General features: G+C 45.0%; 1 protein-coding gene and 1 long non-coding RNA gene across 2 annotated transcripts in view; one reads left to right on the top strand and one right to left on the bottom strand.

Moving 5' to 3' along the window:
- The window catches only part of ATIC (5-aminoimidazole-4-carboxamide ribonucleotide formyltransferase/IMP cyclohydrolase), a 32,237-nt gene extending 5,112 nt beyond the window's left edge, over positions 1-27,125 (bottom strand). The window contains exons 1-13 of the mRNA XM_038422458.2: positions 26,983-27,125; positions 24,666-24,792; positions 22,524-22,600; positions 21,123-21,189; positions 20,231-20,319; positions 18,569-18,720; positions 18,324-18,480; positions 14,849-14,974; positions 13,383-13,490; positions 12,106-12,191; positions 11,161-11,250; positions 9,390-9,518; positions 8,288-8,380 (exon numbers count right to left, since the gene is read on the bottom strand). Coding sequence (XP_038278386.1) covers positions 8,288-8,380; positions 9,390-9,518; positions 11,161-11,250; positions 12,106-12,191; positions 13,383-13,490; positions 14,849-14,974; positions 18,324-18,480; positions 18,569-18,720; positions 20,231-20,319; positions 21,123-21,189; positions 22,524-22,600; positions 24,666-24,792; positions 26,983-27,004 — 1,323 coding nt within the window. The 5' untranslated portion in view covers positions 27,005-27,125. The remainder of the gene's footprint in view (positions 1-8,287; positions 8,381-9,389; positions 9,519-11,160; positions 11,251-12,105; positions 12,192-13,382; positions 13,491-14,848; positions 14,975-18,323; positions 18,481-18,568; positions 18,721-20,230; positions 20,320-21,122; positions 21,190-22,523; positions 22,601-24,665; positions 24,793-26,982) is intronic.
- Positions 418-2,105, top strand: LOC119863695. Its single transcript, XR_006278110.1, has 2 exons — positions 418-1,026; positions 1,555-2,105. It is a non-coding gene; the product is annotated as an uncharacterized LOC119863695 (long non-coding RNA).
- Positions 27,126-27,552: the final 427 nt, after the last annotated feature.

Here is a 27,552-nt window from a genome sequence, read left to right as displayed (position 1 = left end):
CTTTGAGGGCATTCACACACGGGGCCAGACTCGGCACACCATTACTACCGGGTGTAGTGCTTACTATTGCTGGTCCCACAGCCTTCAGTATCACGTCTACAGCCGTCTGCCTGAGGTATTAATGTGTCCCCACATCACTGTAGTATCTGAGCATCTCACAGTCTCCTATGAAAGATCCTCACCACACTCTGGCAGTGCTATTAGTCCCATTTTATAGATGGGCACTGAGGTACAGAAACTACAGGTCTTGAGGTGCCTAATGTTCACGGATTTAAGGGGTCTTGTGGATGGCCTGCCTACCCACACTGGAGGGCAATGGGTTAATATAGGCCTGAGAGGCCAATTAATCCACCTGAAGGGCAAGCTAGGCCTAATGAAAGATGAAGCCCAGCTGGGGAGAAGCTGGGTCATGGGAAATGAGAGGCCTTCTGGAGCAGAAAGAGGCTGCAGGGAGGTAGTGTGCAACTCTGCAGTCACTTTTGATAGCAGAGAGCCCTGAAGAGAACAGGAAGGAGCCTGGAGGACCAGGACGAAGTCCAGTGAAGGTGAGATCGTGGGAAGACATAGGATTGGAGCAAGCTCGGGGGGAAGCCTGAAGAAAGGCTACTGGTGGGAAGGAGTCCAGGGAAGCAGCAGCAAGGTATCTGACAGATCACAACACGGCTGCTCAGCCTAGGGTCCCCAGACTGGAACCCAGTGTAGCAGATAGGTCTGGGTTCCCCATCAGCCGCTGGGAAGGTAGCATGAAGCCCCCTGACAAAAGGGATGAGGATGATTTAAAGCCCTGAGCGAAGGGGTGCAGAAACCTTGGGTCCAGAGCTAGGGACTGAAAACAAGATGTAAGGATGGGGATGACTGATTGTTGGACTTTGTTGTGGGGCTAAATGTGACCTCGGAGGAGGACCAAACCATGAGAAGAGAGACCACCACAGGACTGGAGTGACTGCCAGCAGTGGATGCTAGAGAGGAAAGAGCTGCTGTGCCCGTGCCCGTGCCCATGCCCAGCCATGAGGGGGCGAACCAGAGGTGAGTCCACTCTTCTACATGCCTAAACACCTTAGATCTGAGCCTAGGTGACTTGTTCAAGGTCAAATAAAGCCTGGGGCCAAGCAGGGAGCTGAACTGTGGTCTTGAGTCCCACCAGGCCAGCCCCCCCCCCCACGGCTGGAAGCTGAAGCCAGACAAATTCATACTGGAAATAAGGGGTAAATTGTTAACAGTGAGTAATTAACCACTGGAATAACTTCCCAAGGTCATGTTTTTCCTAAGAGAAACACTAATTCAACCAGGCATTATTTCAGTGACATTGTAGGACCCATGCTACGCAGGAGGTCGGCTAGATGATCAGAGTGGCTTTAGAATCTATGATCATCCTGCTCCTTTAGTTCTGTCTCTTCAATGGGACTGACTACCCCAGACTGGGTGCACAGCACAATGCATGGACACACACACACGCCCTTTGAAAAGTCTTATTAGCCTCTTGGCCCAGGGTAAGTTTTGTTTTGATGTACTGGTAAAGCACTAATCCCTCTCCTCTCATTTCCACTGCCATAGCACGGGGTGGAATGGATTCTGTGCTTGGGCAGGCAGCTTTTCAGGGCAGTTTTGCAAGACATCCCCAGCTATTTCAAAACCAAAGCTCACAGGAAAGCGGAAACCCCCTTTCATAGTTTCTTCCTGCGTCCATTAAGCCGACACTGAAGAGTTAACCAGCCGGGCTAGCTTGGAGAACTGCTGTGGAGATGTGTGCTGAGGCCAGCACCCCTGGCCAATGCCTCAGACTTTCCGACGCAGCTAGATTGCAACAGATGTTAAAGCTACATGTCAAACGCTGAGTAGAAAGAAATGAATCATTTGCCTTTTCATTCATCAAGATGTAATGACTTCACCTTTTACTGGAGCCGTAAAACACTCCTCTCCCAAAGAGTAAATGAAAGATCCAGGCTGTGGTCTTTCTTGGGCTGACACTTCATATCATTTGTTCATAATTAACTTTTTGCTACTGTGTTTAATAAATCCATAGAGTTCAATCTGAGCAATGTTACTAATGTCATAATATGAAGTAACAAAAATACTGCCCAGCTCTTTTTAATGGTGATTCTCATCAGTACATCTCAAAAGCACTTTATAAAGTACGACCATTTTACAGATGGGAAAACTGAGCAAGTGACTGGCTGTGATGGGGCGGCTGCCCCTCACTGGCAGAAAAGGGGTTAAAAGCAGCCCTAGGGAGGCTGTGCTGGAGGCAGCCAATTAGAAAGGGGCTGAGAGGAGCAGCCAATCATGGCCTGGCAGGCCCATATAAGAACGGCTGCAGGCAGAGCAGAGTTCAGAAGCTGACTGGAACTTGAGGGGAGAAAACCAGGCTCCTAGCAGGGGGAAGAAGCCACAGCACCGAGGACAAGTCAGTGCTGCAAGCAGGGACTGGGGGAACTAGAGGGAGCTTCTGGCTGTCTGCTAGGACCTGCAGGCTGAGGCCCTGAGGTAGGAGCAGAAGAGCTGCATGGGAAGCCACCTCAGGACAATGGACTGCAGTTGCCACTGAGGGAAGTGGCTGGGTGGGGATTGCAGGTCCCCCGGAAGAGAGCCCCGAACATACACAGAACCCTGATGAAGTCAGTGGGGTTCTTTCTGGCCACAAGGAACTACCTCCACTGATGCAGTTTCAGCATCAGAGCTTTAGCTTTTTTATTTCCCTGGCAACCTATGTAGTCTGGATAAATTAAGAGATCTACTTTCACGCCTCTGAATTCATTCTGAGTAATGAGCGAAGTCTAATGCCCTCTTAAAGTTTAGATTATAAGAATGTTGCAGTATATATTCCCAAGTGGACAAAATACAGCGTGATAGCTGGAAAATGTCTATGATATTTAAAATAAAAGTTAAGATAAAACGGGCCCATTTTATCTTTACGACACTTTGAATGGAAAAAGGGGGAAGCTTAATCGTGGTTTTTTAATTTAGTAATAATGATAATACCCAACTCTCATATCACGCTTTTCATCAGTAGATATGAGTGCTTTACAATGTTAACGTATTAATCTTCACAACAATGCCATGAGGTAGTGCTATCAATCCCCCACTGTACAGATGGGGAGCTGAGGCTAAATGACTTGCTCAGGGTCACACAGAAAGTCTTTGGTGAAGCAGGGAAATGAACTTGGGTCTCCCAGTGCTCTAATCACTGAGTCATCCTTCCTTTCCTGTGTCATTAAGGAGTGCAAACAACATGCTGTCCAGTATTATAATGGTTGGTTTGGCAATTGCAGGAAAGCAGACAAAGTAAGGGAGAAGGTCCTTCCTGCAATTCTTGGTGACTGTTGGTTTACTGCAAATTAAGTGACAGTTCCACAAATGCTTCTTCCCACCCCAATCTTCCCCAAGCCTAGTTAGCAACCTGCCCTGCATGCAGCATCTGTTCCACTTACAATTCCAAAGAAACTGAACTGGTTGAAAGAAATCATGGATCTCTGAGATACAAAAGCTCCTCTGAAAAAACTGAAAGAGGTGGGTTGTAGGTAAGGCAACCCCATGGGAATCAAAGGAATGGAAGTTGAGAGCACTCAGCACTGCGTAGGATTGAGCCAGTAGTCCAGAGACAGCACACATCAGAGGCCTAGACTATGTCTTAAGACAGTTTGTCATGAATTATCGATCAGGTTTTCCTTCTCAGCTTCTACTTGGGGAGATGAACACTGAATATTCCAGGGAAGAAAGCTAATCTCAAAGCTGTAGGTAGATGATCAACAAGTCAGTTATCTCCAGACAGCACCGCATACAGGGAATCGCTTGAGCTAGGTGACTTCTTAATTGGAATGCTACATGCAGGGACATAAGTTCTTCTTTATATGTACCTCAAAAATAAGGGAGGGCGATGCCAACCCTTAGAATCCCAGAGGGCATTTCATAGATTTTAAGACTATCTAGTCTGACCTCCTGAATAACACGGGCACAGAACTTTACCAGGTGATTCCTGCATCAAGCCCATGAAGTAGTGTATTTTAGAAACACATTCAATTTTGATTTAAAGACTGCAAGTGATAGAGAACCCACTAGTTAATTACACTCACTAATAAAAAAAAAAAAGCCTTATTTCTAGTCTGAAATTGTGTCGCTTCTGCTTCTAACCATCAGATCTTGGTCTCTCCATTAAAATAAAGGCAGAATGTACAATAAAAATCAAGAGGAGAAACATGTATGCTTGGCTAAGAGATTTCCCCATCAATCTGCATTAGCAAATTATCAAGCAAACCTAGGGCAATGAACCAGCTGGAATTCTGCTTATACAGACATAATTCTAGCCCACTTCTCACCCATCACAAGGGCCTTTTTACATACACATGGGACATTCATTACTCCAACCACTGCAGAAACATCTGCAGTAGCACATTAAGATCATCACTAAAAAGGCATCGGGGTTGATGGGGCTGCTGCTGAACTGAGTGAGCAGAGGGTGAAGAGGAACTCAGGCTAATCAGACCTTTGTCCTGGGGCAACCAGAATGAATGCTCTCGTAGATGGAGACTTATTTAAAAAGCCTCAGGGAGAGCAAATGACAACCTTCCAGCCATATGATTTGTCAGAGCTATCAGCGTAGCAGCCATGTTAGTCTGTATCCTCAAAAACAGGATACTTGTGGCACCTTAGAGACTAACAAATTTATTAGAGCATAAGCTTTCGTGGGCTACAGTCCACTTCATCGGATGCATAGAATGGAACATATAGTGAGAGAGAGAGAGACAGACACACAGATAAGTTGGAAGTTACCATACAAACTGTGAGAGGCTATTTAGTTAAGATGAGCTATTATCAGCAGGAGAAAAAAAAACTTTTGTAGTGATAATCAAGACGGCCCATTTAGACAGTTGACAAGAAGGTGTGAGAATACTTAATATAAGGAAATAGATTCAATATGTGTAATGACCCAGCCATTCCCAGTCCCCCTATTCAAACCCAAGTTAATGGTATCTAGTTTGCATATTAATTCAAGCTCAGCAGTTTCTCCTTGGAATCTGTTTTTGAAGTTTTTCTGTTGCAAAATTGCCACCCTTAAATCTTTTACTGAGTGGCCAGAGAGGTTGAAGTGTTCTCCTACTGGTTTTTGAATGTTATGATTCCTGATGTCCGATTTGTGTCCATTTATTCTTTTGCGTAGAGACTGTGTGGTTGGGCCAATGTACATGGCAGAGGGGCATTGCTGGCACATGATGGCATATTTCACATTGGTAGATGTGCAGGTGAACGAGCGCCTGATGGCGTGGCTAATGTGATTAGGTACAGTGATGGTGTCACTTGAATAAATATGTGGACACAGTTGGCATCAGGCTTTGTTGCAAGGATAGGTTCCTGGGTTAGTGGTTTTGTTGTATGGTTGCTGGCGAGTATTTGCTTCAGGTTGGGGGGCTGTCTATAAGCGAGGACTGGTCTGTCTCCCAAGTTCTGTGAGAGTGAGGGATCATTTTTCAGGATAGGCTGTAAATATTTGATGCGCTGGAGAGGTTTTTGTTCGGGGCTGAAGGTGACAGCGAGTGGCATTCTGTTATTTTCTTTGTTGGGCCTGTCCTGTAGTAGGTGACTTCTGGGTATTCTTCTGGCTCTGTCAATCTGTTTTTTAACTTCAGCAGTTGGGTATGGTAGTTTTAGGAATGCTTGAGAGAGATCTTGTAGGTGTTTGTCTCTGTCTGAGGGATTGGAGCAAATACGGTTCTATCTTAGAGCTTGGCTGTAGACAACAGATCGTGTGGTGTGTCCTGGATGGAAGCTGGAGGCATGTAGGTAAGTATAGCAGTCAGTAGGTTTCCAGTATAGGGTGGTGTTCGTGACCATCACTTATTAGCACAGTAGTGTCCAGGAAATGGACCGCTTGTATGGATTGGTCTAGGCTAAGGTTGATGGTGGGATGGAAATTGTTGAAATCATGGTGGAATTCCTCAAGGGCTTCTTTTCCATGGGTCCAGATGAAGAAGATGTCATCAATGTAGCGCAAGTAGAGTAGGGGTGTTAGGGGACGAGAGCTGAGGAAGCGTTTTTCTAAGTCAGCTATAAAAATGTTAGCATACTGTGGGGCCATGCGGGTACCCATAGCAGTGCCGCTGACTTGAAGGTATATATTGTCCCCAAATGTGAAATATTGACAGAGCCAGAAGAGTATCCAGAAGTCACCTATTACAGGACAGGCCCAACAAAGAAAATAACAGAACGCCACTAGCTGTCACCTTCAGCCCCCAACTAAAAATTCTCCAGCGCATCATCAAAGATTTACAATCTATCCTGCAAAAGGATCCCTCACTCACACAACTTAGGAGACAGACCAGTCCTCGCTTACAGACCGCCCCCCAAACTAAAGCAAATACTCATTAGCAATCACACACCACACAACAAAAACACTAACCCAGGAACCTATCCTTGCAACAAAGCCTGATTGCCAACTCTGTCCACATATTTATTCAAGTGACACCATCACTGTACCTAATCACATTAGCCACGCCATCAGGCGCTCGTTCACCTGCACATCTACCAATGTGATATATGCCATCATGTGCCAGCAATGCCCCTCTGCCATGTACATTGGCCCAACCACACAGTCTCTACACAAAAGAATAAATGGACACAAATCGGACATCAGGAATCGTAACATTCAAAAACCGGTAGGAGAACACTTCAACCTCTCTGGCCACTCAGTAAAAGATTTAAGGGTGGCAATTTTGCAACAGAAAAACTTCAAAAACAGATTCCAAGGAGAAACTGCTGAGCTTGAATTAATATGCAAACTAGATACCATTAACTTGGGTTTGAATAGGGACTTGGAGTGGCTGGGTTATTACACATATTGAATATATTTCCTTAAGTATCCTCATACCTTCTTGTCAACTGTCTAAATGGGCCATCTTGATTATCACTACAAAAGTTTTTTTTCTCCTGCTGATAATAGCTCATCTTAACTAAATAGCCTCTCATAGTTTGTATGGTAACTTACAACCTCTGTGTGTCTCTGTGTGTGTAAAAAGAAAAGGAGTACTTGTGGCACCTTAGAGACTAACACATTATTTGAGCATAAGCTTTCATGAGCTATAGCTCACTTCATCCGATGCATCCGATGAAGTGAGCTGTAGCTCACGAAAGCTTATGCTCAAATAAATTTGTTAGTCTCTAAGGTGCCACAAGTACGCCTGTTCTTTTTGTCAGAGCTATGTAGCACATGCCACCAGAAAATACAGTGAAGAACGAGGGGTGCATTTTAACTCTAGACGAAGACAATCTGGTGTATGCAGATGAATAATACGGAGGATGGATTAAACAAGGTATCTTTAAAGGTGACCTAAAAAGGAAATAAATTGGGATTGTGCCCGATTTTGCTCCTGTATGATGTATATTGGAGGGGGGACGGGATGACGGACAACTTTCAGGCTCCTCTTCCTATCAAAAAGAGAGTCTGCTTTTTTTTTTTTTTTTAAATGTCTCACAGGGTTAGTTGAATTATGACATCACAACAGCAAGCAATTGAGAGGGGAAACAAACGTCAGTCAGTCTGTTAAAACTCTTTGGTAACATTTAAATACAATGCCTAATGAACACCTGGGAGCAAATGTTTCTGTTAAAAATTCACACCCCATCTGTTCATTTATGGTGTAACTTTTGACAACACACATGAAAGGCCACCCTCCAAGGTAAGTCTTCCATCAAAATCAAGGAAGACTTGACATTCCTGATACTCCAAAGTTAAAAGACAAAACAGAATAAAAAAACCTCATCTGTTTGCAAAAAGCCCTTCTTTATACATCACAAATCAGCAAAATAAGGCAATTAAAATATATCCTTTGCGGGTTGCCTTTAAATTAAACACTGTCAGACACCAGGTGTGATACCCACTCTCACATGGTAATGCCTGAAAAGGCCTTTATCAAATGAATGCCCACCAGCAAAAAGATCCCTCTTAAAAACCTGGACAGAAGATTTAGGAAAAAAAATGATTCAGGCCCTGATCCTGCAAACATTTAACAACATGAACAAAATTATTCAAGTTTTAATTCTTTACAAGTCGGATCCCTTAGTCCCTAAATCACCATCCATTCCCTTGTTGTAAAAAGATCCCCTGATTTCACGTTCACAGGCAGCCACTTGAGAGCTATCGAACTTGAGCTACTGTTCCATGTAACAGTGTCTAAGCCAGCTTGCCTGTGACAGCTTCCAGTACACTAAGTGATTTTACACCTGGTGCCTAACAAAAAGTACCACAGCCAGTTTGGCTGAGATGGGATATTCCCCCTAAGCAGCCTGGTTTGGTTACCTGCCCATTCTTAGCATAGCAAACTGAATTGGACTGAGTGTACTTGACAGCGACGGTGGCAACGGTCAAATTTTGGATAGCAGACTCGGGCAGCTGAAACAACAGAAAGCAATAATGAACGCATCCCTTATATAACTGAGATTTAAAATGTTCTGCAATGGGCTATAAATCTGCAAACCAAAAACCACTGCATGTGCTATAGAATACCAGAGGAAAATGACTAAAAATTACCAACAATCTGATTATCTACTAATGTCATCAGTTCTTGTGGCCCAAACCAACCCCAAACTCAGGTCTCAATGGCTAAGTGACTAACAGTCAAACACTGGCCCTAATCCTGAAAACATTCGTGCACTTGCTTAACTTTACACAGGTGAACAGTCCAGTTGAATTCACTACTCACATGTACAAAGCTAAGCTTGTGCTTACATATTTGCCAGATCAAGGCTATAGCTTGAAATGCTATTGACAATTATATTTTACACTCATTCTGCTACTAATTTGTTAAACTGTTTTCCCATTTACCACGTTTCTCAGCTCCCCTTGAAGTATTTGACTATTTCTACATTCATATAGGTCTGCTACTTCACAGTGAAAAATTAGGACAAATGTAAAACACATGTAACTAACTGCCCACTGGTGATGTGTAAACCATCTGTGTATGAAACAGAGAGATCTAGGAGTTTATACAACACAATGCAAACAAATGAGACTATTAAACAGTGACTCAGAATGAGACCACAATAGTTTCTTACTGTATTTCTGTGGAAATTAAAAGAGGAACTTCCTATTTATAATCTTGATAATCAGCAATAAAGAGCTAGATCCAGCTCATCTTACTCAGGCAAGTAGCTAAAACGAAGGCAATGGCTCTACTTGCATGAGGAGATTTGGCCCAGTGCATCATTTTGCTGAAAAGACAAGTCTGCCTGAATGTTTTAGGGTCTCCTACGATAGGATCTCACTTCTTTTTCTGATTGGAGCCCACCAGTTCACTCAAACAGTCCTCTCGTTTCTCACTAGAATGATATAATATCAGGGTTGGAAGGGACCTCAAGAGGTCATCTAGTCCAACCCCCTGCTCAAATTCTCTTACACTTACATTTTTGTTTTTGCTAACAATGTTCTTGAACAGTGACTGGTCAATAACGCCGTTGTTCCTCTTCTGTGTGAGATGCAACCCAAAGAGGGTTCGAATCTCGTTTTCATCTGGCTCGTAATCAAGCTCCATCTAAAAGCAGACAAATAGAAAGTAGTGCTGCACGCTCTTTGAACCCTTCCAACCCAACTTCCAGCAATGACCTTTTCGAATCCGACTTCCAACAATAGTTTACCTTAAAAAACATTGTAAATCTTTTACATAATCCAAAAGAGATGAAACGAAAGGGGATGGGATCCAAAACAGAGGTAGTACCAGCAAACTGGAGCACCAACTTATCAGCCCCAAAACATAAAGTGTCACTTTAAGGGAGAAGATAGGTGATAAGAATGTGCACACTGGATGTTTAGACACATAGGGCCAGACTGTGGCCCACAAAGATCCACACACATAAAGAACCCTCCCTGCCCAGAACTGCCCCCTCCCAGGTGGCAGTGGAAGAGGGCAACCATCTTTGCAGATTTCCCCCACTTCTACAGGGTGCATAGTTGGAGTGTGGAGCAGAAGCAGGACTTGGGGAATGCATGTTGTCTCTTCACTCTAACAATAAGTCAAACGCCAAGCATAAGGTCCCTTTATAGGGAATTTGGTGACAAGCAGCAATTGAGTCTCTCAAGCATTGAAGATTTACTAGTTACTACCGCAACCTTGCACAACTGACAACGGGAGGAATCAGCCTTCAGGGCTGCCTGTAATTTCTTTCCTGCTTTCCTGAAGCACCTGAGCCACCTTCTCAAGCTCCTCTGGCAGTAACACTTGAATCCTTCTCTCATCTAAAGTTGGAATTTGTGTGTTGCTACTTATGTGGTGCTACTTAAGCTTTTAGCTTCCCTGTGTGTGTCAGCCTCTAGGAAAGGGACTGGGATAGGAGTGACATGGATACTTTGACACTAGTATAAAATCTCCTAGGGAATCTACAATTTAAAGTCACGTGTACGCTTCTCAGCACATGTGAGCAGGGGGCATGGGGATGGTAATTTGAATTATCTGGCAGCGTCATGTTAAATATTTGACAAGTACTGCTATTAACGTAATATGGAATCATACATTACTGCAGAGTCTAAACTGTGCCTGCAATGTGATTATTCTTCATCACATGGGGGTTTTTTTGTTTTGTTTTTTAAACGGCTTGCTGTTGTCTTTGGCTGTACCCACAGATTGATCCTCAGATCATACAGAAGCTGTTTTGTTGTTTTAAAAGGCTGTATGCGCTGACGTAACAAATTGCTCCAAATTGCTCAATTATAAGATTAATGACAAAGCTGGAGAATTTCATAGACGATAGGGAGATTGGAGCAAAGTGGAGAGCAGTCCAGAAGTTTTATTTCTGTAAAGTACTGTTGCTAATGTGCATATCATTACAAAAATCAATGAAGACATTATGAAAAATGTCCTGTTTTTAATAGAAGCCTTTAGTAGATCTTCATGGACACGCCAGTCTGTGAAATTCTAGATCCTTTAGAAATCAAATCCCAAACTGAATCAAAACCCAATTAGCTCAATGGGAACGTTCACATGCTCTTCAATGGGCTTTGGATCAGGCATTATCTGTGTGTAGTTCTAGCGCTGTAAACTCTGATTTGTAGAAAAATATTTCCAAGTGGCATGGAGAGAAGGCCACAGAAAAAGAAGCTTATAATGAAAATGGAGCTGTGGGTGGGCTGAGAAGTCTACACTGAGACCACAAATACTATGAAACATGTAGCATACCCACCTGGAGGATACAGTAACTCCCGTTTTTCTTTCTGGAGAGGATTTTGAGAGCTTCCTCCTCATAGCCTGGGGCCACTATTCCATCAGACACCTGCAACACACATACACACACATATGTATATATGGAGCAGCACCTTTCGGACCCAGGCTCTGACTGGTCAGAGACAGACAAAGAAACTCTCGGACACTTTGAGGACACAAATAGTGATGGAATGGAACCACATTGTCCCAAACAGCATTAAAAACTGACAGAGATGGTTTATTTTAGGGCCATAAAGTGATACATTTCCTCTTCATTCCCACTCTGCTTTCTTCCCTTCTTAAATAACCCTCAGCGATACCACGCTCAGCCTAGAACAAACACTAACACTGTTTGGTTAAGTATTAACATTGTCTGGTTTAGTTTTGCATTCACGGTTGTCATCTGTTCTAGTGACTTGTGTGATACGCTCAGTTACGTAGCAGAATTAGGAGTACTATAGGGTCGTAGGCTCAGTCTATTGGTAGGCAGCAATCTACAAATGCATTTCTTTTCCCCCAGAAAGAAGCAGGCAGGCAGCTGTAGGGACTACTAGGAATTCCCTAGTGTTCCGCCAGAGCTGTTGAATCACCTATTACTAAAGTACAATCAGGAGGTTTAGAGACTTGCTTAAGCGGCCAATGAAGGTTAGGATCTACTTTGGAAGTTAGTGGTTTGATTATTCAGTTTTCACATTTGCCGCCACTGATTACACATGAGCCACAGCTGGAAAAAAAATCAAGACTGATTTAAATTCTGCACCCTGGATATTAAATTATCAGAATGGACCAATAAATACAAATGAGTAAAATGGACAGAAACAAAAATGGACAATAAAAAAATGTACGAATGGAATTGTCATTACAACCAATGAGTTCACCAAGAGCTCTTCACCTTTGCAAAATAACTTGCGGTTTTTACACTAACCTCTCTGGAAATGATTTTAGCAGTCGGGACATCACAGATATCAGAGAGAGCGATGAAGTCACCAAATGAAGACATCCGATCAGCACCTGTAAAATAATATTTAAAAAGTGATTCATCTGCAGCACACACGCAAACCCACACACCCTGTGCCCCACCAAACCATTCATGACTCAGTTTCTTTCCTCAGTTTGCTAATTTCATCACAAAGCAGAAGAAAGGGACACTTAAGAATCACAAGAAGGAAAACAAATCTAAGGCAGTCTCCCTGCCGCAAAACCCATCCTAAAAAAATATTTCTGTAGGTTCCTATTTTCCTCCTCCACCTTCTCACTTTCGAAGCTTCTGTAATGAATGTCTTATATAACACTGACTTTTCTAAGCAAAACCAGAGTCAGAAACGTACACAACAGCGATTTTGTATTTTATATTTAATGAACTGGTGCTCATTTAAAACCAGAGACAAATCGCATCAGACGACACTGTGGAGGTTTCCCGTTCAGCCTGGTCAATGCTCTTCAGTGTTACCCTGCAACAACCTAGTTATTCTAATCACTTGCCTCTCGTGACAGAGAATGCCAATTGTGTAGTAGTGCTTTTACATGAACAATGACCATCAAAGGTGACCTACAAATTGGGCGGGGGGGGGGAAGAAGACTGGGTGTGTGCCAATTATTTCCTTTTGAAACTGAGGTTTTATCTACCCTGCTTTTCCTGGAACGTGATGGACAACAAGAGAATGGGCAGAATGACATCAAAATATATATTAAGAGTGAAATCTGAGCCACTGAGAAGGGGCAAAAGGATTTTTAGCCTTCCTTTTTTCCCCGTCAATACTTTAAACTCAAATATAAAACAAACGGCTGGGAGAAAAGTTTTCTTTATGTACTATTCAACAGTACCCCACCCACAATTGAGGGCTGAGAGCTTCCAATCCAGTTCTCTGGTTGTTCAGATTCCGCCAACAAAAGCAGGAAAGAGATTTCTTAAGTGAAAACAAGCAAGAGTTGGTTGAATTAGCTAAACTCACTTTGACTGAGAGCCAGTCCTGATTTGAATCTAGGTCCCTCGAGAAGAGAATGGATTGTGCATTTTAATCAGAGTTATTTAGACTCTTCTGGAGAAGAACCAAAAAAATAAGATCTACCCGGATTTTCTAAATGTCACCATAAACTTGCAAAAAGAAGAACCTGTGAACCACATGGCACCTTGCTCAGGAGCAAGTACTATTGGTCTTCTCAGTTCTTTGCACAGATTAGTTTTTTTACTTGCCATCCCACCTCTTGCTCGTGCATACGCAGTTGCCAAAGGTGTCAAGGTTGCGTGTAAATCATGCACCATGCAGGCCTGAGCTTCTTCCACCGTCAGTGGCAGTCCAACAGCAGCACCTGGTGGATAAAATGAGCAAAGACAGTGAAAGAAGAAAATGAGAACCATATTCTGGACCAACTCCTTCATATCAGCAAAGCTGCCAGGGCATTTTAAGAGGCGAGAGGACAGATATTGCAATGGCATTCAAAGAACAGAGTGTGACGGGTTGGATCACAGAAACCCCCTTGGGACTGCCACCTGATGTGCCAAGACTACTTCTACCCCTGCTTTCCCTGCCAGCTTGCGACTCCAGCATCCTGCCTTGCTGGGCCAGACATGTCAGTCTGCTTCAACACAGACTCATGGTCTCAACCACAAGCCCCAAAGCTGCAGACTTAGCTGAAAGTAACTTAAGAAGTGTTCCTGCCTTTAACACTCAGATGTCCAACTCCCAATGGGGTCCAAACCCCAAATAAATCAGTTTTTCCTCTATATAAAGCTTATACAGGGTAAACTCCTAAATTGTTCGCCCTCTATAACACTGATAGAGAGATAGAAACAGCTGTTTGACCCCCAGGGTATTAATACATACTCTGGGTTAATTAATAAGTAAAAAGTGATTTTATTAAATACGGAAAGTAGGATTTAGAGTGGTTCCAAGTAATAACAGACAGAACAAAGTGAATTACCAAGCAAAATAAAATAAAACAAGCAAGTCTAAGTCTAGTACAGTAATAAAACTGAATACAGATAAAATCTCACCCTCAGAGATATTTCAGTAAGTTTCTTTCACAGACTGGACGCCTTCCTAGTCTGGGCACAATCCTTTCCCCTAGTACAGCCCTTGTTCCAGCTCAGGTAGTAGCTAGGGGCTTTCTCATGATGGCTGCCCCCTTTGTTCTGTTTCACCCACTTACATATCTTTTGCATAAGACGGGAATCCTTTGTCCCTCTGGGTTCCCACCCCTCCTTCTCAATGGAAAAGCACCAGGTTAAAGATGGATTCCAGTTCAGGTGACATGATCTCATGTCACTGTAAGACTTCATTAGCCACCTGCCAGCCCACACATATACAGGAAGACTTACAAGTAAAACAGTCATCTACAGTCAATTGTCCTGGTTAAGGGGAGCCATTAAGATTCCAAACCACCATTAATGGCCCACACTTTGCATAACTACATTAGGACCTCAGAGTTGTATTTCATATTTCTAGTTTCAGTTACAAGAGTGATACATTTATACAAATAGGATGACCACACAGTAGATTATAAGCTTTGTAATGATACCTTACAAGAGACCTTTCGCATGAAGCATATTCCAGTTACATTATATTCACACTCATTAGCATATATTTGTAAAATCATATAGAGTGTAACGTCACACAGAGTGCCTCTATTTCTTCCATAAGACGAATATCAATAAGATCCCACTCTACCTGCAGGACTGACGTGTTTGAACGAGGCTGCTGCGGGAATACCTAAAGCCTGCTTGAGTTCTTTCACCAACTGCCAGGCATTCAGAGCGTCGCACAGGTTGATGAACCCAGGGGATCCATTGAGAACTGCACACAGATCATAAATACATATTAAAGGGCGAAGGCCCCTCTCTCCAAGGAGCCTGAACGCCAAGTACAAGTTATTTTAAATTTAAACTGCTACTGTTTAGAACCAAAATTATACAAACTGTTTTCTTTTAAACACACCAAGCACATAGGGAAAGAATGATCTGTTTTCTGCCCAGTTGCTTTGGATATTGTATAGCACGGAGTGCATAGAGCAGAACCCAAACATAAGGCCACGATTCTACAGGACACCCACAGAGGAAGGACAGTCCTGCAGTTTACTCACTGCACTGTGACTTGGGAAAACCGGATTCAGTTTCTGTCTCTGCCACAGGCTGCCTATGTGACTTTGAACAAGCCGCTTAGGCCCTGATCCTCAGCATCCAACTCCCACTGATTTCAAACTCCCATTCCAATGGGATCTTCAGGCATTTAGACACCGAGTATCCCTGTGCCTCAGTTCCCCACCTGTAAAATAGGAATAATAGCACTTTCTTCTACCACCCATTAGTCTCCCATGTCTACTTTGGGCAAAGATTGTCTCTTCCTGTCTATATATATTCTAGCAGTGTGGAGCCCTAACCTCTAAAGAGAACATTGGAATATAAGTAGTTAAAGAACATAGGAATACTTTATTTAAATATGTACATTTCTGCTTCCTCTATGGTGGGTCTTCTCAGAAACCCAAGGGTTTGTTTTTGTTTTGGTTTTTTTTTTTTTTTAACTAAGTGGATATGGCCCTGATTCAGCAAGATACTTAACCACATGCCTAACTTTAAACACATGCGCTGTCCAATTGACTTCAGTGGAACTACACACAGGGATAAAGTTAAGTAAATGCTTTTCAGCAAAGCACTTAATCCGGACCTTTAATCAGAAATGCTAAACCAGAAGAAGAGCACAATCTCTCAAGGCATCCCAAATGTGAAATAATCCCACCATATTTTAATACTATCATGGCATCTAGCACACTCAAAGCTATCAATACAGAGAACCACCTGCATTTGTGTGTCTGGATGGGGCAGGGAAGGCTGATGGGGAAAAAAATTGTTCTTGTGCTCCTGAAGAAGACTAGGACACCTGAAACCAATATGGTTCTGCTGACATGCAATGTAGATTTGAGAGTAAATCAGCTTCCAATTCCTGTGTGAGTCTCTTACGAGGTTCTTGAATTAAAACTACAAGGAAATGTGAATCATTAAGACCATTTCTTAATAGCATACTGCCTACACGTGAGGCATGAAAGCCAGAACTTCCAAACAGCGACACTGCAAACACTATCATGAGGAGACCAAAAAAAGGAGCTATCCCCACTACATCTGAGGGTCATTCTGGTATCATGGGGATAAGGAAAGGGAAACCAGCAGAAAACTATTTGGAGAAGCATGAAACAGAAGCCCTGTCTATATTAAAGGATCAGCTAGAAAAACAAGTGAAATGGTGAAATTTTGGAGCCACAGATGTCCAAAAGGATGCTAAATAAGGAGAAGAGGAAGGAGAACATTTTAAGAAATAGTAAAAAGGTTTTCCTTCCTGGGTTTTAGTAATAAGTTTGGACAAAATAAGCTGTTGCAACTCAGCCCTTATACACTGACTTAAATGGCACTGCATATATTTACACCAGTTAAGGATCTACCCTTTAATATGAAATTACAGTAAATCTTGAACAGACTGTAGACACTGATTTTCCTCATGACAGCTACTGTCTCTCACTCTGTTCATTCGTTAAAGTGCTTCCTACTCAACAACCAACTCTTTACTAGAGATCTTTGCTATGTGGCATTTGAACTAAGCAACTGCAAGGCACTTCAATCTTCCAGGCAAACATCATGCCACAAAACAAGCCGGCTACTGTAATGGAAAGAAATCTTTTTAGAACTGAGGTGCAAGGCTGGAAAATACTTCATCTACCTCATAGGATACCAGCTCATCATCCTGCTTCTTTTCAGAAAAAGCAAACAAATATTGATCAAACGCTTTTGCCTTTGCTGCAAAATTAACAACAATTTTACCATCTCCACCGAGTAACGGGCCTAGACAATTGCTAGGATTTCTTTTGTTCCTAATTGCGTTATGTATGTTCCACTATCATGGGGATAGGGAAAGAAAACTGCTGCAGGAAACTAGGTGGAAAAGCGTAAAACAGAAACCCTTTAGGAATCAGTTAGAAAAGTAAAAACAAAAAAATTAGGGACAAAAAATCCTAGAGAACAAGTTAGGCACGACTTGACTTGTTCTGCCTGATCATAGGGAAATAAATACATATATTGCCCTAGCATCAGGCAAGACCAATCAAGCACCAATCTTAGTCTCCCTGGGTTTCCCATAGCCTTGCAGGGGAGCAAGCAGCCAGAACAATGTTCTGCCTACTCCCCCCGCAATACAGCAAGCAGCCACTGGGGGAGCTACTGACCAAGGGACAACAGCTGCACAGCACACTCTAGCCCAGGGGTGTGCCCGGCAGGAGCTGCAGCCCCGCTGCCCAGGTGCTGGGGGAAACTGTGACTGCGAGGGAGGGAGGCAGGGGAGGGGCCAGAGGCTAGACTCCGCCCCACTCACCACACTGCCAGAGAGTTGGGACGGCTCCTCTGCAAGCCTGTCCCGAGCCCGCTCCCTGGCAGGAGCTCGGGGGCCAGAGGGAAAGGTCCTGCGGTGTGGCCCGCAGGCCAGAGTTTGCCTCCTTCTGCTCTAGCCCAGGGATGGCCAACCTGTGTCTCCGGAGCCCCTTGCGGCTCTTCAGAAGTTAATATACGGCTCCTTGTATAGGCACCGACTCCAGGGCTGGAGCTACAGGGGCCAACTTTCTAAGGTGTCGGGAGGTGCTCACTGCTCAACCCCGGCTCTGCCACAGGCCCTGCCCCCACTTCACCTTCCCGCCCCCTCCCCTGAGCCTGCCATGTCCTTGATCCTCCACCTCCCCTCCAGAGCCTCCTGCATGCCACAAAACAGCTGCTCGGGCGGTGCGGGGAGGGAGGGGGGATGCGCTGATCAGTGGTGCTGTCGGTGGGAATGGGGGCGGGGGGAGGGAGCAGATAGGAGGCTGCTGACGTATCACTGTGGCTCTTTGGCAATGTACATTGGTAAATTCTGAGGCTCAGGTTGGCCACCCCTGCTCTAGGCTCATACCACACCACAATTTGACCTGGGGCTGCAGAGGGCATGCTGGGAGGTGGCGCCCCCTCTTGGTAGCAGAAGAGCTGATCCAAACACTTCCCTTTTAAAATCACAGAGCATGGCTCAGGGAGGCATTCCCAATGCAGAATCAAATACGCATTTTCCCAACTGTCACCCTGGAGGGCCACAGGGTGAAGTCTGCTGCTGTAGCTCAGCCAATCCTTCTGTGTCTTACCAGTCAGAGGAAGCTTAGGCCCCAGCGTGTAGAGCTGTGCGGGGGTCTGGTGGGGGTTCATGCCATAACGTAGAGGAAGCTGGGATACCCCCTTGCTGTACTCTTTCCTGAAGTAATCGGAGATAGCTCCATCATACTGAGCAGTGTGAGTGAAAGCCTGAGGACAAAACAGGCAAGACTGTTTGGTTTCTAGGACACGCTCTCCAAAGGGAGCACAATTTTTTTTTCTAAAGAAAGGGCCAGACCTTCAGTGCCAGCTGACGTCTGGTTTCCAAGGAGGTGTCTTTACTACTAGATGCCTTCATCTCTTCAGCCACAGAGGCATAATCTGTAGGGTCACACACGACCGTCACACGAGCATGGTTCTTTGCAGCAGCACGTAGCAGGGCTACTCCGCCTTCAAAAAAGAAACCCAGAAGTGTGTAACACTGCTCTTCTGTATCCAAAATACCTGGAACCTCACATCTTAGTCTAAGGTTGATGCCCTCTGACCTAGAGCTAAGGTATCACAGTTCCCTTCTCTACTAATATTCTATGGTGCCTGCCATCTGAGGATCTCAAAGCCCTTTGCAAATACTAATGGTCCTGTATGTAAGCTCTGAGATCACCTTTCCCTCTTAAACCCAATTGCACACAGCTATTAAAACACCTTTAATCACATAAGATGCCTGAAGAAAAGGAGTACTTGTGGCACCTTAGAGCATAAGCTTTCGTGAGCTACAGCTCACTTCATCGGATGCATGCATCACGAAAGCTTATGCTCTAATAAATTTGTTAGTCTCTAAGGTGCCACAAGTACTCCTTTTCTTTTTGCGAATACAGACTAACAAGGCTGCTACTCTGAAACCTGTCATAAGATGCCTGGTCCTTGCAAGAGAACTGGTGACCAGACACCAGAGACAGGTTTTGAATTATGTCCTTTCTCTTCATGAGATGCTGAACAAGGATGCTGTCCTGTTAGGTTAGTAACTAACATGAGGAGCAAAGCTATGTATCAGAGAGAAATCCACATTTGCAAACCCTCCCTACATGGCACCAAATCAAGGATCCTACCCAATTTCATGAGGGAGTAAACTGTGCACAAAGACAAGCCCCTGCATTTGTAACTGCTCCTTACAATGGTGATCACCTGGTACTTTTAATTGCTTAGCTTTTCTTTCCCAAAGCTTCTATTTCTCATTGCACTGCCATGTGCTACAGGAAGACACTTAATCTGCTCTCCACACTGCAAAAGAGTCTGCCCAACCTGCCACTTCTGAACAAAACCCCTGCATATACACATGGTGCTTCTGTAAGTCAGGCTTCACTATTCCACCAGCTAAGCAGTGCGCTCACCAGTTAGAATGAATCCGTGTTACTGTAACTTTCATTATTCTATTCCTGAAGAGCACCCCCATTTCACCCTGCCACCCCAGCCTGATCAACACCCACCCTTCCTCGACTGGAAATTGCCATAATGTTTTGCCAAGTGGTCGTGACCACCTGAGCGAATTGCCTTAACACTGTAGTATAGATCAATCAAAGAAAGGCTCAGAGAGCGACAATATTATTATCACCACTGCAGACCTTTATGGGGGGGGGGAGAAATAGCTCAGTGGTTTGAGCATTGGCCTGCTAAACCCAGGGTTGTGAGTTCAATCCTTGAGGGGGCCATTTAGGGATCTGGGGCAAAAATTGGGGATTGGTCCTGCTTTGAGCAGGGGGTTGGACTAGATGACCTCCTGAGGTCCCTTCCAACCCCAATATTCTATGATATGATTCTATGGATGCATGAAGTCTCCCAGGAAGAGGGACAGAGGTCTCTAACGGACCAGAGATCAGTGCCTTCCATCAGCTATCACATTTCCCATAGCTATCACGTCAGCCCTCAGTGAAAGTTTTGTTCTCAGAGTTTCCCATGGACTTACCGATGTCTATGTTTTCAACCGCCTCCTGTACAGTGACATTTGGGGAAGACACTGTCTTCACAAAGGGGTACAGGTTACAAACCACAACGCTGGAAATTGAGCAGGGAAAACCTTGGGTTAGTTGTCAAGAAGTAGGGTAGTCAAGTTGAGCATAGCTGTTTCCACTGTACAGTCACTGTTCTTTCCTCATGTCCTTATTTCTGACATGAGATCAGCACAAAATCCCAAACTCAGATCTGTGCCTCTCCTAAGGAAGTGGAGATTGCTAAAATTCATCGATTCATGCATTCTAAGGCCAGGAGGGACTATTGTAATCATCTAGTCTGACCTCTTGCACAACCCAGCCAACAGGACTTCCCTGTATTAATTCCTAGTTCCAGCTCTGCTTGAACTACAGCATCTTTTTTAGGACAACCTCCATTCTTGATTTAAAAATTTCCAGTGAGTGAGAATCCACTTGCTAAACTGTCCCAGTGATTAATTACCCTGAGCTAACCATTTTCAATATGGCCTTCATAAGCCTTTCATCTTCCAGACAGTCCTATTTTGCCATGTCCCATTAATTTGGGCCTCACCATATTTCTAATCACCTTTACTACCCATCACTGCGTCTTTCCACAGTCTTTGTGAAGAGCCACACTCTCACCTGGTGACTTTGTGGCTGCTAATACCTGTATCTATGCAAGTCAAAACAGTGAATGCAACGGCTTACCATCTTGACTTTGACGGAGCCATGCAAATCACACCAGCTGAGGATAAATTCCTGTATCTTTTAAGTCAGTTAATCAAAATTAGATATAGTGAGGGTAAATCATTGCTTACTGAAATACAGAGCAATGAGGACACTTTATTCCCTTCTGAATCTAGCCAGGCCGCATATTCAGACATTTACCTTACAAGACTGAACCCCTGTTTGTCCATATCAGCTCCATCTTCTGGACTATTCCGAGCCAAGATTCCTAATTACAAAAACAGTAGGTTTTTTAACAAAGGATAATTAAAACTTTCTCAGCATCTTTCTTCAGAGTACATGCTCTCTCTGAGATTTTATTCCCATAAAACACATTCTGATTATGTTTAAATTACAACAGCAGCAGCAGCAGCAGCAAAAAATCCCATTGTATTGGCTTTCTGGTTGCTCAAATTTCACTGTAATAGATTTTCCAGCACTAAATCTCGGGGGAACTCCAAGTGCTGAACACAAAGCCCCAAAACAACTGCAATTAATGAGCAGCCAGCTGCTTATCTTAAAACATGGGAATGGTCACTGAAGGCTTTGGTGCATACGTAAGGAGGAAAAAATCCACCCGTGACTTGCCACCCAACAATACATAAACCCCATGAAACAAATGAGGAGGTAACAAAGTGGAGCCTGGAGCAGAATGAGACAGCTGACAGGCTGGTGTACAGTAAGTGGGGACAGGAATCCAGAGCTGAACGTCCCCTGAAGAGACCCTATTTTTCCAGTCCCCTTAAGTGTGGGAAATGAGATGGCAAATAGGTCCAACCCTAAGGATCTCAAGTGCTGCAACAGGAGATAAAGCACTAGACAGCTCCTTGGGTGGACTGGCCAAATAACTGGAGTTCTTCCAAAAGTAAGAGCTTGAATCACCTCAATGAACAGGGAGCCTGTGAAGCTTACAAAATGCAGGAATCACCCACCAAAGCCAAAGCTGCCATGGGGCCCCATTCTGCAGACTAAATTCATCTACAGGCCAAATTCAGTGGAGCTGCACGTGCTAGAACAGGTGTAAATTTCAGTCTGCCAGGTTTGCAAGGGAAGCCCAAGGCAGGCCACACTGCACTGCAGTAATATCGCTTCATGTCACAATTCTCAAGTACTTTCAGAGCTGGGCAGCTCCGCTTGCAGCTGAAACCAAGTGGAAGTACTCTTCCTGTAGATACATGCTACTCCCAGGATGCCGAGCAGTTCAGTGTGGTAAACCATCATCAACAGAGAGGGTGGCCACTGCACATGAGCCTCCTGGCATGTCTCCTACTCAATGAGCAATGCCTCCTACCTTGTTGCTAGAGTGATGAGAGGGGACCCCTCAGCCTCCAGCATCCTGAAGGGAAGGAACTAGTCTGACGAAAGGGTGCTGCTCAGTGTGCCACACATTCTAACAGCCAGCGAAAGACGCAGCTCCCGTTGATTGCGTGTGGGTTACAACTGGGTGACCTGCAGCTTCATTGGTCCTCATTCCCCAATTCTTTCACCCAATCCCCTGAAGGGCCATCCAGCAAGCCACCTTGATTTCCGTTTCAAAATGGAAGGACATCAGCAACCACTTACCAGCATGGACTGCGGGGTGCAGGGTTTTCACACGTCCCCCTAACATTTCAGGAAAGCCGGTCAGATCAGACACATCTCTGCTCAACGGGGAAACAAAACGTTGAAATGACTGCTCAGCACTTGACAGACGGAGTGGCTCTGCAGGCTCAAGATTCTCATTCATGGCCTAACCTGGTCCCATTTAAGTCAATGGGAGTTTTAACACTGGCTGCAATGGGAGGAGATTCAGACCCTAAAAGTCTCCAAACTGATGCCCAAGATTAGGAAGGCCAAAAATTAGACTTTGCAGCTTTGTGAGGCTGAAAATCATGACTTCTCTGTCTCCAATCGCTACTGAAGAGAGAGATCGATTCTTATAAGTAGAAGGGCCCTTTATGTTCACAAGACTGGAGCAGATGGAAGGCATGATACACTACCAACGTATTTATCACATAACTCAGTTTCTTGCAGTATTGCATCCTTGTCATGAAGGGCTGATACATGTTTCAGGACAGGGAGTCAGGGAAACTATTCTGCATTAAGGTAGGTATGGTTTATGGTTCCATTATGTCTTGCATCTCTCTGACATAGCTAGCAAAATGTTTCTGCTAATAACGGTTACTCGCAGGACCATGGTAGGAACGCTCATTTAACTTTCTTCCACAATTTAGCCGATTTCCTACACTTAAAGCACAGAGCTATACTTTATGTAAAACCTACATCCAACACAGCCCAAAAGGGGAAGGACACAGCTTTCCAGATCTGCCTTGAAAGGCACATCAGTAGTTCCCAAAATAGATAAATAACTCTAATGGGTATCAGCTGCTTTCCCCAGGAATGGAAACACAGTAGGTCTTTTTTAATCAAGCTAAGCTGACGTGTGCAATTATTTTGTGAGAGGGCTTTTATTCTGAAATAACCAGCCAAGTCAACGCGACTTACAAAAAAAAATACAACATAACCACTGTCTTAATCTATTTATCCTGAAAGATATGGACTCGATAACTTAATAAGAACTTGTACAAGTGAGCTGAGAGATCAATCTTAGAAGAAATGTTATATGGGGAAGTTGACTCAAATATTTTAAAGATCCAGCATTTTAGTTGCAATATTATTCCACTCAGACAGAAGTTCAAGGCATCAGCACCATTTCTCCTGTAAAATGTGGCTTTAATCCCACTGCTATGTTGTTCACTGTTCTTCAGAGGTAGCCTTAGCTAATGCATTAAGAAATTATAGATTTGCTTTTCATTTCCTTCACCTCATGACTGTTTATAATTAGAAGGAACTGTAAATTGAGGAGGAAATGAAACTAACATGACCATCCCAAAGTGCTGTCACCTCTTGAGAGAGGGACCAGAAACACAATCTCAGGGGAATTTTGGAGGAAGCATAAATTCATGGAGATGCCGCCACAGCTTCTCTTGCCATGGTCATTTGCGGAGAGGGTGAACAACAGCCAGTCAAGCCAAGTACTTTAACAGATTTGCCATCATTACACCGGAAACTATTTATATTTGACAAACTGCTTTTGAATGGTGGAGTGCGGAGACACAGAATCAAAACATTTCCTCAAATCACAGGCTGAACTGCCTCTAGACTCTGCGTGCCTCCCTTTTCAGTGGAGGAGTGCTCAACCTTTCCTGCCTGTCACACACACACACACACACACACGGAGGACACCCCAAATCATTTGTCACTTTTGCAAAGCTGGGCCATTGTTTTCAGACAGACAATTTGTGGTTTTGAACAGAAATAGTCTCCAAATCCCCATAAAACCCTGTAACATTTCCTACTCTCCAGAAGGGGCAAAGACCAGTTTTCAGCTGCCAGCACAGACTAGGATTAAGGCCTGATTTTTCAGGACAACATATTACCTGACAGGAGAGGAACTGGGTCAGGGCAAAATGAGAACACCCGGATTGCAGGAACCCTCACTTCCCCATCAGTCACCACACACACTCCCTTATATCAACATTCTTTGGACTCAATCTGCTTCCAACCAAGGAGCCAGACCTTGAGGTCTGTTGCATTTAAATGGTACATTTCCCTCCCCCTCTTTGCCGCAAATCACAGCAAACTAATCAAATGATTTAACATTTTCAGACGTTTGATATATTTTTGGTTGGGAATAATGTTGACACTGAAAGAGAGAGCTCTTACCTGACGTTCAGGCCAGCACCCCTAAGACAGTTTGCCGTTCCTCCAGAGGCAACCAAACCCAACCCAAGAGAGTTGAGGCATTTTGCAAATTCTACCAGGCCAGTCTTGTCTGAGACACTGAATAAAGCTAGGAGAAGAAGAGAAGAGAGGGAACATTCTGGTAACACACAGATGGATATTTTCCCCTTTACCACACTGCATAAAGTAACAGATTTGAGGCCAAATACGCAACTAACCTCATTAAACAATTTTAAAATCAAAACTAGAAATTACTTCTGTAGACGAGCTGCATGTTCAAATGCCAGCAGAGTCTGCTGCCTGGCTGAGTAACTGCACAATCTAACAGTATCATTAAACATTTGCCCGTACTCCTAGAAGGCTATGCGGCCTAGCAGATAGAGAACTGAACTGGCACTAGGTTCTACACTTCCAGCTCTCAGAGTAGCAGCCGTGTTAGTCTGTATTCTCAAAAAGAAAAGGAGTACTTGTGGCACCTTAGAGACTAACAAATTTATCTGAGCATAAGCTTTCGTGAGCTACAGCTCACTTCATCGGATGTGTTTGGTGGAAAATACAGTGGGGAGATTTATATACACACACAGAGAGTTCTCTGTGTGTGTATATAAATCTCCCCACTGTATTTTCCACCAAACGCATCCGACAAAGTGAGCTGTAGCTCACTTCCAGCTCTGTCTCTGGCCTGCTGGATGACCTAGGGCAAGTCACTTTGCCGGTCTGTGCCTAAGTTTCCCCACCTGTAAGATGGGAATGATGATACGAACCTACTTTGTAAAGCACTTTCGGATCTATGGATGGAAAGATAAGAGCTGGATATCATTTATAATAATAATGTTTGGTGTTATCTGTACTGAACAGGAATGAATGCAGTTGCTATTTCCTAAGCATTAAACACACACTCTCCTAGGGATGTCTTTATTTTATGATGGGTAAACCAAGGATAAGTTACTTGCCTAAGCAAGTGCCATAGCAAATTGGTGTCAGGAATAGAAAAAGCAGGCCCAGTCCCCTGCTGTAACCACAAAATCTTAACCAAGGCCCTGACTAGGGGGTTTGGATCTGCGCATGCAGATGCCGAGAGCACCAAGAACTGATTGCAAAGCTGGGTCCCTTAACGGTTCCAAGTGAGGACACCAAAAGAACAGGAGTACTTGTGGCACCTTAGAGACTAACAAATTTATTAGAGCATAAGCTTTCGTGAGCTACAGCTCACTTCATCGGATGCGGACACCAGGTCCCAGAAGATCAGTGAGCAAGTCATAATGAGCAGGGAGGCAGTTTTTTATTCTCTAATTTGAAGGAGCTTCATAGAATATATTCATAGCTGCCTCTGCTTATATTTCCAGCCAAATAACTTCTTAAAAAACTCCTAAAAGGAAAGGAGTACTTGTGGCACCTTAGAGACTAACACATGTATTTGTTAGTTTCTAAGGTGCCACAAGTACTCCTTTTCCATTTGCAGATACAGACTAACACGGCTGCTACTCTGAAACCTAAAATAGTCCCGTTCACTCTATCAGCCCTGCGCAGCCACGGAGCGAGCTGGGTTCTCTTCAGCTCCAGCCATCACCCCAATTATTAACTAAGGCCATGTCCAAACTTACAAGCTTACAGCGGTGCTGCTGTAAGAGCACGCGACAGGAGAGAGAAACTTTTGTTTCTCAGGGGTGTGAAAAAAACACAACACCCCCCCCCTCCCCCGAGCAACAAAAGTCCTGGTGACATAAGTGGCCCAGCCTAGACACGGCCTGAATGCCATGTTAACAGTCACGGCATAAGGCCAATTCAGGACTGTGCCTTGCACCTTGCGCAGTTATTTACATCTGTGCAAAAGGCACGGGGCCCAGATGTAAAAGGCTCTTTAGAAACAGTTTGCACAGGCTTTACAGTCATGTTACGCTGGTGCAAATGACTGTGATTTGGACCCTGGACAATTGCAAAGGGAACCCAACCGAAACCCAAACTTGCGCTGTTTGTTTCAAACACGATTTCCCGGCACCCCTGCTGGGCGGGGGGGGGGGGGGAGGGGATCCAACTAAAATCTGTTTAACGGGCAACACGAAAAACCCACAGGCCCCCACTTCCAATCTGCCCCCCCCCCTTCCCTTGGCCGGGGGCAAGAGCATGGCGAAGCCCGTGGGGCGGGCGGGCTGGCTGGAGAGTCAGCTCCGGAGGCCGCCAACGCCAGGCCCAGGCCCAGGCCCCGGATTCCCCCCGCCCCACCAGAGCCCGGGCACGCGCAGCCCCGGCCCTGCTGCAGGGAAGGCTCAGACCGCGAGCGGCCGGCGCGCGGCGTTACCCAGCGGCTGCCCCGTCGCCATGCTCCGCGGCGGGCCCGAGCCGGCGGCGGCACGTGGGGCGGCTTCGGAAAGCGCCGGGCAGGAAGCGGCGCGCGCGCGGGGGCGGGGGCGGGGCCTGAGCCGTCGGCAGAGACCCCGCCCCAAGGGCGGGAGCCGAGCGGAGAGGCCGCGCCGCGCGCCGCGCTGCAGGCCCCGCCCCCGCGCGCTCCTGCCGGGCCCCCGGCGGCGCTTGGCGCCAATTCCGGGCGCCCAGCCGCGGCGGCTGGCTCGGCCGCGGCCGCCCGCAAAGCCAGCGCCCTCAGCTAGGAAAGCTTCCGCCGGGTGCCGGCCAGACCCACCCAGGGCGGATGCCGTGGCACTAGCAAAAAAACCAACCCAACCCGCCACCCCCAGACAACTTTTGGCCAATCCAACGTCTTGTGCCCCTCCCCCCCCCCCCCGCCCGAGGCCACGGCCACGGCGTGTAACAAAATCCCACCTGGCGCCGCCCTAACCCAGACCCTCCGTCTGCCCCAGCCAGCCCCCCGACAGGGCCAGAGCCGGCGGACGTTTTCCACATTTCAATTCCA

Source organism: Dermochelys coriacea, chromosome 11 (genome assembly GCF_009764565.3).
Source record: "Dermochelys coriacea isolate rDerCor1 chromosome 11, rDerCor1.pri.v4, whole genome shotgun sequence".
NCBI classification, from domain to species: domain Eukaryota; kingdom Metazoa; phylum Chordata; order Testudines; family Dermochelyidae; genus Dermochelys; species Dermochelys coriacea.
This window is presented reverse-complemented; position numbering and strand designations above follow the sequence as displayed.